The 13,803-nt window shown below is 34.2% G+C and overlaps 1 protein-coding gene across 5 annotated transcripts; it reads left to right on the top strand.

Annotated features, from left to right (window-relative positions):
* The first annotated feature begins 5,829 nt into the window (after window positions 1-5,829).
* On the top strand, window positions 5,830-12,160 carry LOC109022032 (E3 ubiquitin-protein ligase FANCL). Of its 5 annotated transcripts, none has more exons than XM_019004813.2 (11): window positions 5,830-6,083; window positions 7,439-7,510; window positions 8,775-8,845; window positions 9,781-9,859; window positions 9,937-10,011; window positions 10,102-10,216; window positions 10,305-10,362; window positions 10,445-10,516; window positions 11,082-11,172; window positions 11,293-11,416; window positions 11,766-12,160. In XM_019004813.2, the coding sequence occupies exons 1-11, from the start codon at window positions 6,081-6,083 to the stop codon at window positions 11,819-11,821; spliced, it is 816 nt and encodes a 271-aa protein (XP_018860358.1). In that variant the 5' UTR covers window positions 5,830-6,080; the 3' UTR covers window positions 11,822-12,160. The 5 variants fall into 5 exon arrangements, with proteins under 5 accessions (XP_018860358.1, XP_018860359.1, XP_035548945.1 ...); XM_019004814.2 differs by having other exon boundaries at window positions 10,180-10,216; window positions 11,082-11,212; window positions 11,766-12,126; XM_035693052.1 differs by having other exon boundaries at window positions 11,082-11,208; window positions 11,766-12,126.
* The last annotated feature ends 1,643 nt before the right edge of the window (window positions 12,161-13,803 follow it).

Below are 13,803 nucleotides of genomic sequence, written 5' to 3'. Positions count from 1 at the left end.
CCCATCTCCAGCTCCGATCCGCCACCGGTGAAGTCCATCCAACTCTATTTTCATTTTGGACTTTTTGGACTTCAACCGCCCTCTATGCCGCCACCCACGGCCAACCACCACCACCATTAGTTTCACCGACATCCCTAAGTACTTTCCTAATAATCTCGAGTCTTAGTTTGTCCCTGTTCAAAAGTGGGTTTTGAGACCCACGGCCCAGTGCATTTTGCATTGTTCTGTTGCTGTGTCGCCACCTCTTGCTCCTCCGTAATCTTTCGAAAATTATACTATAGTGCTGTAAATATTTTCTCAAAGAATTTTCGTGATTTAAATGTATTTTTGTATAACTCATTTTCATTGTGATCTGGTTGGTTGTGACAGACTGAGTCCAAGGAGTAAGGGGGTCGGATGGATTAGAGGATGAAATTGTTTGTGTGTTTGGATGGTGTTGTGAATTGATGGTTGTTGGATATTATGTCGTATCATGTACTTTGCATATTTGTACGCATGATCATGTTTGTAAATGAAAACTTGGTTTTCGCATGATTGCATACATGTTCATGTGTTTATTTGAAAATTGGGTTTTCACATGAGAAATGGTTTTGGGTGCGTGTGTATCACGACCCCAAGCCAAGATGAGGCATTATCTTGGTGGAGCTCCTCTGGTCACTCGGGAGCGGAATATACTGAGTGACGTCCCCTGGGTTGTCACTGGGCGACAACGAGATCGGATGGGATGGTAACTCTATCTTGCCGACTTCGTGGCTCCTCTGCTGGCGGGGGTTAGAGGATGCTTGGCCACGAACGGGCTGGGCGTGGAACTGGGCATCACTTGTTACGAAGTCACTCGCACGGTCGTTACTTGTGGTGTGACGATGGGAGCTAAAGTGTGCAGATGATCCCTGGGAAAAATCATGGTGCATACGGTTAAAATGGATTATTGGGCTATTTTCTGGAAAAATAGCGTGTGTTGGATAAAATGATTTTATGTGAACAATTTTCTGGAAAAATTGTGGATTATTGTTTTGGGCCAAATGAGATTTTGGCGTGCATTGGAAAATATTCATTTTTGAAAAAAATGATGTTTTGGGCATAATGCATATTTCGTCATATGTATGCATAATTGTTGGTTGCATTAATGCATTTTTATTCTTGAGGATTGTTTAGATTATACTTACCTGCAATATTGTTTTATGGTCACACATATTTTGATGCAGATGAAGCTGAGGGTGAGCCTGAGGATTCGGCTCCTCCCGAAAAGTGATATGGGATCACTCGTTTTTATATTTGGACCTTGTATTATATTTTATTTTGGGATAACTGCATAACTCTTTTTAAACATTTTACTTGTGTAAATTTGTATTAAAAATTCTGGTACTTAGTTGACTTACTTAAATTATCCGTTGCGTTGATCATTGTACACTGTTGCATGTACACACACTTGACACTATCGTTGGTATGCGTGATCGTGTTGTCATCATTTGTGTGTCTCAATTCCCGAATTTCTGTACATAGGGGTCGGGGGCTCCACATGGATGATCCAAAAATAGTAAAAAGGCTATATTTTATGTAGTGGTATGAAAATAAGATGCATAAAAGTGAAATGTGAGTGTAATTTATAATATTAATCTTATTATGGCATACAAGAAGCTAGGGTGGCATATATATTTTCTAGCAGGGATGTAGGATTAATGTGTAGCCTGATTTATGTTGATTTGGATGAACTCTTATATAAATACATATGTATAGGAGTTCATTTATAGGTTTAATAAATTTCTCCTTGTATTAAACTCCGGCTTCATTAATTATGCATGAAAAACAGCTAGGAATAGGCTATTACAGAAAGGGGAAGCCGTCCTAAGTGTTTAAGTTTTAAATAATTAAGCCTAATGTTTGGTTTAGTTTCACAAACATTTTGAAACAATTTCATCATATCTCATCTCATCTTATTTCATTTCAACATCCAAACACCATTCAAACATTTTTTAATTTTAAATTATCAACTTTTTCATCTAATCATTATAATTTTTCCAAACTTTCAAATAAAATACAAAAAATAATTCAATTTTTTCAAATCTTAAAACAAAAATTATATTCTAATCATCTTTTAACTTTATAATTTTTTTATTCCATGTTTTCTCTCTCATTTTTTAAAATCTCATAAAACATCTTAACTCAAACTATTTCATTACTATTCACAAATTATTTTACTATTATTTACAGATTTATCATCTCATTTGTGTAACCAAATGAGACCTAAAGCAAACCAATAGAGCTCGGTTTCCATCCAATAAAAGTTATTTATATAAAAAAAAAAATCTTAAGTTTGGTTTAGATTCAGATATGAGATGAGATCGATGGTTTTAGATGAAAGATTAAAGTTGAAAAAATATTGTTAAAATATCATTTTTTAATGTTATTATTGTTTTGAGACTTGAAAAAGTTGAATTATTTATTATATTTTATGTAAAAATTTAAAAAAATTATAATAATAAACTGAAATAAGATGAAATAATTTCTGACTCAAAATGGGACCTTAGTTAATTAGTCATACCTAACATAAATATAAACGTTTATCACATCAGCCATAAAAAAAAGAGTTAGTTGCAATGATTTTATATCACATCAATAATATTATTCAGATGACGTTTGCTAATATAATTTGTACAACCTTTCACAAAAAGTTAAATCATAAGGACTCAATTTTGTTTTAATTGATATTAATGGTACGTACTTTGGAGTAAATTTCTAGATGTCTATAGTGTTCTATATATCCTTTAGAACATCAAATGATAATTAAATTTAACTACCCTATCAAAATGTGCATGCAAAGCAACAGATCATTAAAGCAAAAATTCCAAATGAAGTAAAGAATATCTGCATGCTGCATGGTATGTATAGAGCAGTTATGGTAATTTGTAGCTTAGGACTAGCTAGCCTTTTTATATAATATTAATTAATATCGTAACACTTAAAAGTAATCTTACTCTTTTAAAATTTAATTAAGAAAAATTAAATTGTTTTTAAATAAACAACTAACTCTTGCAGTAGTCATGAATAGTTTCTAATTTAGCTCTTACATTTTCTTTGGTTTTAGTTAACCCTACAGTTCCTAAAAATAAATCTGAAAAACAAAAAAAAATGTAGCCAGCTACCATACCAGTAATCCATAGGTTATATATAGACTATTATAGGAGGGGGCTATAGGGATGATCCTGTGCCAACTACATGGGAATACGGGTGTAGAGATAGAAATAATCGGAACCGGTGGAGAACCGATTGGCAGGCAATGAAAATTTGATGAAATCGGTGTCAATTGGTTTGATCCCGATTTGAACTAAATTCAAACCGCTAAATAGGCTGATATAATATATATATTAATTAAAATGAAAATATTTCAATTAACGTATACACATAATATTTTAGAAAATAAAAAATAAAAAAGAAACGACATCATTTGGTTTAATAAACCAAACGGCTCGTTTGGAATTAGGGTTTGAATACCCTTGCCACATCCCTTCCCCTCCTCCCGATCTTATTTCTCTTTTAACTTTCTCGCTCCTCACTTTCTCAATTTCTCATTCCCCTCTCTCCCTCTCTCTCTCTCTCTCTCATTGCACCTCCCATATCTCTCCTCTCCCCTCGCACCATTTTCCTTCTCATCATGACGTTCTCACTTCTCACTTTCTCAATACGTTCTCTGATTTTCTCTATTCTCTCTCTCATCGCGCCACTGACGGGACAACTGCTAACCGATCGGATTTATGCTTAGATTGATGTCGTCAGTTGTCTCCTCCTTCACCGGCCGGTTTTAGACATGTTTACACATTATCGGTTCAGTTCGATTTTGGACCGAAATCGAATCATAGCTATTGGTTTTCACTCTTGCTTTGGATGTTAGTGGATGTGGACCTGTTTTTTGAATCTCCAGTGGATCATAATTTTTTTTTTTGGAAAATATTCTTATCACAAAAAAATTACAAAAAAATAAATTCACAAGCTGATATAATTTGATATGATACGTCAAATTATAAAATTACATTATGTAATCTATTTGTAATTATAGCGGATCTTTTTTTTGGTAGTGTCATCGTAGCAACATCTTATCAATTAGAAAGCGGATAAGAAGGACCTAGACGGAATAAACCCACAATATTACACCGCAATTATACTATACTATTCAAGTCATGCTACACATTCGTTGTATTATCAATTCAATTCATTTGAATTGATATCCATCCCCTCTATTTGTTTTATTCAAATTACATTATCTAATTTATAGAGGAAATAAATGCATCATTAAATAATTAATTCAAATTCAAATTTTCTGAAAATTTCATTTGAGCAATATTAAATATTATATATCTCGTATAATAATTAATATGTTTATCATTTTTTTGAATTAGATCATCTAATTCAGAAAGAAAAATTGATATCCAACTAAACCTTTAGTAATGGAAACTTGAAATCGTTTACATCAAGTTATCTGAACAACTCATAAGCTCGTGGACACCAAAATCAACAAACAAAGAAGGAAAGAAAAACAGGATGATCTATAAAAATAGAATTACACATCAGTACTATTTGTTTTTTTTCTCGTGAGCAGTCTTTGTCGGTCATCGACTCATCAATACGAGAGGGGCCCATGGAAAACCAGAGAATGGAGCCCAAGCCCGTGACAATATATAATTTTGTAATATAATGTACTGTAGCGGAGGTGCACAACTGGGCCCTGGAGTTTGGATTTTGTCAACCTTTTAGATGGAGACTTCTTGTTTTAAAGATGCATTGCAGGGCCCACATAGCTGGATCAATTCACATAATCACAACTGGGCCCACTTCTATCCTATTTATAAGCGGTTGTGGATAATATATCTAGTAAAATGCTTATACAATATAATTTAATTTTAAAAAAAAATTAAAATTTAAATCTTTACATTTAAGTTTAGGTGACGTGATTGTATGCATGAAATTACACGTCACTCTTAACCAACTTGGGTGGAGATGATGATAATTAAGAAGAAAGTTGAAAGATGAGGCCCAATTAATGTTAAAATGATTAGGAGTTTCGATCTGGGTTTAAAAGCCCATACGACAGAAACAAGGGAGCCCAAATGTCCATCATGATCACCATCTTGAACTAAATTACTTTCTGTCTCATATACATTTATGGTTACTAATTAAAATATTAATTATCATCCCTAATAGAAAAAAATAGTTACATTTACACCTTAATTTACTTATTATTATAGTATAGTAGATTAATAAGATTAATACATATATAATAATAATATAATATATATCCAACCCTAAATAAAAACCACAAATTCATTAATTCCTGTTAATTATCTGTATTTTTAAGCTTAGATAAATTATGATCTTATTAATTAGTTCTTAATATGCACTTCAATACATATCATGTCCATCATGTGAACGTACGTGTATTCAAGATATAAGAAATTCGATCTGTGTCCCTGCGGACTTTGGTCCGAACTGGTGTTATGTCCCCATCTCCGCTTTGGTGGTGTATGGGGTTGGTGCACTCTACCTCGCGTAGTCGGGGTATGGGTTTTGTCACCAGGTTACTAGTTTTACTCTGTCGGAGATAGAGATGTGAACGACGGATCTCTTAGACTTCGATTTTTAGAGTTCTGTCATCTGGGCTAGACCATGTCAGTCACGAAAGTGTACTGAAGAGCTATTAACGTTTGTAACTGACTTTTTAAGTCAAAGTTATATGTCCTTTTTATGAATGGAATGTGATCCTTTATTATCAAAAAAAAAAAAAAGAAATTCGATCTGTGCATTAAGGAATTGATACTTTTGTGTGGTGGTCTAGCTGGCATGTTTATGCATGATCTGCAATCTGCATGCATGTTGTCTTTTTTACGTTGTCTCATTTGCTTGAGAAATATTATCAAGCAGTAGACGTGTGTTATACAGAAAAGGTGAAGCCATCTGCGGTTACGGAGAGGACGGTGAAAGCGACATATACAGTATGACTATTCTTTGCGACGACAGTGGTGTTTGCTGCAACTAATAGAGGAACGGGCTCAGCAGATAACTTCGTAGATTTTTCTGGCTAAATCAAAATGGTACATTTTCTCCATCCCCCTTCTCTGCCGCTACAACTTCCAGTTCTACGTTTTGTGAATGCTATGTTCAGTTTTGTGTGGTTTTTATTGGTTAGTTCATCCCGGCTCCTATGGTTTTTTCATTGGCGATTCTTGACTATAAAAAGCAAGCGCACCAACCGTTTGGTTAAATGTCTTAAAGGGTTTGCGCCACTGAATTTTAAGAGCGAAATCAGGAATATGTTATTTAAGAATTCCTGCAATGACTTTGACGTGGTATTAAACTTAGATTTTGTTTCCACCATCGATATTATCTCTACAAATATTACTAGTATATGATCGCCACCAGTGTGACTGTTTCCCTCTGCTAGTGCCTTGGAACCAGTTCAATCACTACCAACACCATTGCTGTCATTTCTGATAACAATAACACTGTAGCCACCAAGGACCCACCACCGACTGTACCATTATTGCGTTACCTTAATCACTATAATGTCCACCATCACCACCTGTCTAGCCTCAAAATTATTGCTTTTCTCACTTTCACTACTATGGTTTGCACTGCCTGGCAATATGCTATTCGTAAAATCACCAACGTAGTCCTGCAGTCATGTTTGGGTGCATTCCAATTGCTGCCACCCTTGCAACCGTCTTCACTGTAATCATTGCCAGTTTGCCACCGATCCCTGATCCCCCATCTATACTCTGAATGCATTGGTTATGTCATAATTGTTCCCACTTCTTTAAGTTTGTTACAATCATGCATTCTCATTCTACAACTGGTTTAACATGCATTTCTTTAACTCAAATGATGAAATTCTGCATGAAACCTCCAATAATAAGAGCACCAGAAACTTTTCCAGACTTTCTTTATCAAAAAAAGAAAAAAAAAAAGAGAACCAGAAACTTCACTGGATTTAAAACAATTTATTTCTTAGACCTAAGATAAGGTCTCGTTTGGTTATACAGATGAGATGAGATGAGATAAAAGTTGAAAATTGAATAAAATATTATTAGAATATAATTTTTTAATATAATTTTTGTTTTAGGATATGAAAAAGTTGAATTGTTTATTATATTTTGTGTGAGAGTTTGGAAAAGTTGTAATGATTATATGAGATTAAATAAGATGGTTTCAGCCCTTAATGTTTCTTGAGACTTAAGATGTCAAAAATTAAAAAAGGAAAAATAGAAAAGACATAATTGACTTGAAGATGTAATTGATTGATGCATGTTTCTTGAGAAACCAAACAATGGATTTTTTAAAACTGCTATGTGGAAGAGAGAAAGTGAGCCGGGGAACTCTCCATGTACACAGGACACATAATTCATGGATTTGTACTTCTAAAAATTCTTTTATTTCCTTTCATCTGTAGGAACATACTGAACAGACTAGATGCACAGAGCTGGCCAAATCATCTTCAGTTTACCGCTCACTGTACTCCGAGGTAATTTGACTGTCATAAATGGATACTATTGCCATTCTTGTGTATTCAGTTTTGTTTTACCATTCGGGAATGAAAAGTATCATGTTGTGGCATAACAGTACTTGCATCTAGTCTTATGTTAAAATTATTCTCATTATCTTCCCATGTCTATTTTCTAACATCGCCTACCTTGTTTTCTTGATCATGGAATACATTCACCTTAAAAATCTAATCAAGCTATGCAATGGCTTATCTCTTCTTTGTAAAAATTGAGAAACTGAGTGTACTTGTCAAAGGGAAAAAATGATTCTTGCTCTTTCCTATATAATTGACAACTCAGAACTATTCCTCAAGGTATTTTAATTTTTTATGTTGTATTTTTTTGGTTCAACAACATCCCTTAAGTTTATTGTGAAAAATAATGGTTTTGTCTCTTTGAACATCCTTCATAATGCTAAGATTCCAAGAAACAGTTAATGTGTAAAAATGGTTTTGGAATTATGAACAACCATATATGTGAGTTCAGAAAACTCCCTCTACTCATTCTTGAATTGTTGAAAAAGTAATGATAGGATGAACCCAAATTCCATATTCCCAAAGCAAATCATCCGCCTTCCAAAGTTGGTTTTTTGGAAAGAGGATAGCCATATAATTTAGTCACTATTATCTTTTATTGCATCAATAGCCATTTTCCTTTGATACTTATTTCTTGTGGTTTTATTTCCCTGTAAACCTTCAAAGCCGTAAAGTTATCAAAACCTTCATTTGAAATGGAGCATGTTGGTAATGCAACAGGCATATATATATATATATATATATATATATATATTTTGAATTAATGAATACTGTTACTTTCTGTCCATTCCAATATGGTACAGCTAACGTGCAGGGTCTTGACTCCTTGCACGGTACTGATACAAACAGTGTTTAGTCATGAAATGGTACTTCATAAAAGGTAATTGATCTGAGCCTCCAGGGCTTGGCTCCAGTGCTAAGGGCTTTGTTATTGGGAGTTGGTTCCCACAGGTCTAAGTTTCGAACTTTTGGGTGCAAAAATTTTTCAGGGTCCATGTCTTATCGGTGAAATTCCTATGTTTTACCTGATCTGTGTTATGTGGGCATGTTACAAGGTTCTGAGGTTTACCCGGGTAAAAGGCATGTTGCATTTGCACTGTCTTTGGTGTTCCTTGTCATAAAAAAATTATGTGTGGTTGATGACTGGGACCTTGAGTACTACACTAAAGATCACAATAGAATGCATTGATTTTGATCATTGTATGTACAGATAGAAGAGGTCGGATGGGAGCGTCTAGTGAGATTAGGAGGAGATCTGACATTTCTCAGCTTTCGCATCTTGTAAGATGTTCTTGCTTGCATCAATCATCCATTAAAACTATTTTCTCTTTTGTGAAGAAGGGTCCCAGTTTTCTTTAGCCCTTTTCATTTATTCACATGCTTATATCTTCCCAAATCCCCCCTATTTCTATGTATTTTGCATGTAAAAACAGAAACTAGGATTACTTTGGTGCTTCAAGTTTAATATGTGGTTTTATATGCTGAGACTTTGTTTTGTTGGCCAAAGACGTCATGCTATGAAGCCAGAAGTAACAGCCTAAAATATTGAGAAAATTGACATTTTAATGTTTGTTGTCAAGATATAAAAAAAAAAAAAAAAAAAAAGGCTGTAAAACATGATTGCCAGGGAATCTTAAAAGAATGTGGAGTCTTCTGAGCATGTTACTTGTGAGAAGTTGAAACTTTTCTTGTGAGAGGATGAAAAACTATTATAAAACTATTATATGTATGCAATGATGTAGAAATCGGGTGATTATCCCAGTGCTCAAAATTTTGCCTTTTCTTCCAGAAACCAGCTTCCTCTTCCACTAACTTGTGCTACTGCATTTGTGATCTTCACTTTTGTATAGTAGTTTACTAGCAAGGACATTGAAAAGGTTCAGCAAAGCTTGATGCACTGATAGCATGCAACAAATATCATTGTTTTGTAACTTTCTATGAAGCATAACAGTGTCCAAACTGAAGTACAGTGAGAACATTTGGGCAGCTGACGGATGATCTATATTAAATTTCTTGGTATTTTAATTGGGCGTGAGTCCACTTGAATGTCAACACTTGGTATTTTCTCTGAGGATGCTTGCATGGCCTGCTGTCAAGTCTATGAATTGCTGTGAATTTATATGTTTAAGATATATTGTGTTTCCCTCAGTTCCTTCTCTTGTTTTTACTTCTTATTCATGTAGTGGACTGAGCCTTTTCCTAAATTTGATTGGCAGGGATGCAAAGAGCAGGGTGCACTTTGTGGAAATCGAATTGGATGAAACCTATCCCAAAAGTCCACCTAGAGTATCAGCGGTTGGTCTTTTTCAATCTCTTTGGTAGATGTATTTTCGCATTATAGACTTCAGTTATCATTCTGACTCCTCTCTCAGGATGTACCGTATATTTTTGACTTGAAATGGTCAAAAAGCTCAAGATTAAAGGATGTGGTGCAGCAGTTTCAAAAGGTATTTCTTGCATAGCAAATGATAGCAGCTACACTATTTTCTTACTTTCACTAAAGGATGCAACTACACTATTTAGCATTTTGCTTACAGCATCTGGAGAAACTTCAGGAATTTTGGTCTACTTTGGATGATATTGACAAATCTCTTTGGGTTGTTGACCCTAAACAGCCTTCACGTTCAATGTGCTGTCGCCAAATCAATATTGGTGAGCCTTTTGTAGATTATAAATGTATTGATAAAGCATTTCTCTTTTCTTTTAGTTGATATTAAACCTTTTAGTTTATGTTTGATAGGAAATGATTGCTACATCATGTTGTATATAAATGCCGATGACCCTAAATCTTTACCAGAGTGAGATTTCATCCAATATTATTTCCTGGCATTGCAACCGCTAGTTTTAGCTTTTCATTCAGTATTGAATAAGTTGTGGTAGGTGTCGTTTCATGGGTCCAGGTCCAGTTGTGGATTCATTGAGAAGGATATGGCAGAGAAACAGCAGAAAATGGTATGCCCTTGATTTATAATTCTTGTGTAAGGGTTACAAAACTTCAAAATTTATATATTTACGAAAGAGATGGCAGTTTTCCTGGATGTGCATGCTTTCGTGCCCAATTACAATGTTTCTGCTGAAGGGTCACACTCCTTTGTTTCTATTTAGCAACAATCTGTTATGGCTCAGTACCTGTTGCGTTCTCCTACTTGTTAATTGCAACCCCCCCTTTCCTTGGTTGGTGGCACCACATAAAAAGGATATGCAATGTTGATGGTTCATAATTAAATGATGTAATACCTTGAAGTTTTATATTTAAGAAAAAGGGGATTTACATATTTTCGTTTCTTTTTGTGAGCTGGATATATGAGTGAAGCTTGAGATACCCGTTGCTTGATCCTGCAATCATGTATTGCCAAAGTTCCTTGAAATACTGTAGAATTTTCTTTTATTTTTCTGAAAAGAGATTGCTTCATCCACAACTGTAGCATTACTCTGCGATACCCTTTGCTCAGAAAGGATTGAGGAAAAATCATCTGTAATATGTTTTTTTGTTTTGTATACTCCTTCATCTGCACAGGACAAAAGACAAACCATACCTGGAAAATATTGCATGTCTTCTGGAGACTCAACTGCCAAGGCCCATTGATGTACAGAAGAATGACCAACAGGTTGAATGTGGAATTTGTTATGCTCAATGTCTTCCAGTTGGTATTGCTCTTTGCATTTTCTATATATTTAGCAACTTATTATCAATTCACACATCATTCACTTTTGTTATATTTATGTAGATGATGAGCTGGGAGTTAACAGTGGAAGCGGAACTGACTATAGATGTGATAATACTACTTGCAATAAGGCTTTCCATAGCGTTTGCCTTGGGGACTGGTTGCGTTCCATCACCACAACAAGGCAGTACGTTGGGTTTTAAGTACTTTTAAAAAAAGTTGGATTCATAAGCCGATGTGTGGGACACATTTCATACTGCTGATATGACAAGATTTGATTTGTAAGAAAAAAGTTGTAAATTTAAATCTTGCAAATCAAATCGTGCCACATCAATGATATGTAAGGTGTATTGTCACACCGGCTTGTGAATAGAATGACTCTTAAGTATCATTACGGCTTTCTAATTGGTTCATGCATGAGTATAGCTTTAGCTGTTAGTTGCTGATTTTTTCAACGAGCGGTGTCCTTTTTACGGAGTTTTATATTTCTTCTTATAATTGCTGGATTTAAAATTTCTGTGCATACATCACTACAGGTCATTCGATGTTCTATTCGGGAATTGTCCATACTGTTCAGAGCCAGTTGCTGTGAAAATCACCGACTCTAGAACCTAAATTATAGGTCCTTATTACCTTCTCACTCAGCAGACGTTTCCTTTCCCTGACACACCCCGCAAACAACAAATTTTCAAGATCAGAACTTCGCTCTTGTTGTGAGCATCACATTACACTGATGCATCTGATATTCTTCACTTAATTTATTCATTAACAATAGTGAGCATACTTATGGTAGATTGTGGCTGCATCCAATGTAAGTTTGATTTTTACTTGAGACTCTTTTGTTTCATAAACTTATGACCCTTCTATCTAATACCGATGATAACTTCAATGCATTATGTACTGATCTAATCCACCTACTCTTTTCCTTCAATGTATTTTGTAGTCGAATGGGACCTGCCTAAGAGATAGCTTATTTTAACTTTATGGTTTGTAGCAGAGACTTTTAGTTCCAGCAATCATTTTCTTTGGCTGTATGTACCATGCTTGTAAACAGCTCTGACATCGACAGGTAGAGCTGTTCACGTTTTTCCTTTCTGAGTAATTCTACATACAACTGTGGAGAATTGGTAGCATGAAAAAGATATTTGCAACCGTGAATTGTGCAACCGTTGCGTAATCGCTTTGAAAAAATTGAATAAAACATAGGATCTACATGAAAAAAATTAATTTTTTAATAGTGTATCTCACTACTTTTCAAAATGATTATGCGACGTTTACGCACTTTATGATTGTAAGTAGAATTACTCTTAGCAGCATAGAGTTAGATGTCCACTTACAATTGACCTTACTTTCGACCATTTTGCTGGCTATTTCTTTGAAAGATATATTGTGAATTAACCTTGTAGACTTCATACGCCATCGTATAGTTGGATTTATATTTGTATGAATGTGAGCAGCTTTATATTCATATCAATGGGTAGAACCGAAAACATTTTTTACTCCATTTATATCGGCAGCATCTTATATTATATGCCACAGCTCTATATTCATATTCATATTTACTCGTTTGCTTTGCTGAAGCGTATTACCGGATGGTCCCTTTCTCTTGACAGCTTAGTCAAACCATTAGGGGTTGTGTTGAGGTCCCTCGTTTTAAATGCCTTGCTATCCAGCCGGTTGATGTTGTGGTCCCTATATTTCATACCCATCTAAGATGGGATTGCTCATATAATTTATAATACTAGAACAATGAATCCTTTTTTCTGATATTCTTGGCCCTGAAAAATCTCCTGAAATTTGAGTCTTCTCCTCTTGAATTTTCTTGTCAATTAAATCTTTGTATTTTTCAAATTGAGTCATTTTGATCATTTTCACTTTCATGCATCCCCATTTCTTATGATGATTGTGAAAGATAATTAACACGCCTAAATGAACTCAAGGGAGGTTTAGTGAATTTGAAGAAATGTAATCTTGTCACTATCGGTTAGGGTTGTAAATGAACCAGTTTGTTCGATAGTCTGCTTAATATTCGTTTTGTTAAACTTGAATCGAATTCAACTCGTAAAAGAAAAGCTTGCTTGTGACAATAGATATAAGCGGCTAAATTTGATTCGACTAGACTAAGTTAAGGTTCACTTGTTTATACTCAAGTCGACTCGTTAGGTCTACTTGAGTAAACTCATTCATACAATGATAAATGTGTTATACACACACACATATATACATATTGGTTAATAATATAATCATAGCACATTTTATAATTAAATATATGATATGTAATCTAATTATTTATGTCTATATATTGAATGTATTTCATAGCTTTTTTATAATTTATATAATAATTTCATATACTAGTATGTAGGAACTATATATAAAATGTTGATATATACTATCATATTATCTATATTTATTGATAATTTATGTAGGCATATAATATATGGTTGTTATGGATAAATATAAACTAGTTACATATTAATTATTTATAAATTTTAACAATTTTCTAATTCAATAAAAGATCTATTTGTTAGTTCTAATTTTAACAATGTCACATGTTATATATCTCTCTTCGAATTA

This window comes from Juglans regia, chromosome 8 (assembly GCF_001411555.2).
Source record: "Juglans regia cultivar Chandler chromosome 8, Walnut 2.0, whole genome shotgun sequence".
Lineage (NCBI taxonomy): Eukaryota > Viridiplantae > Streptophyta > Magnoliopsida > Fagales > Juglandaceae > Juglans > Juglans regia.
This window is presented reverse-complemented; position numbering and strand designations above follow the sequence as displayed.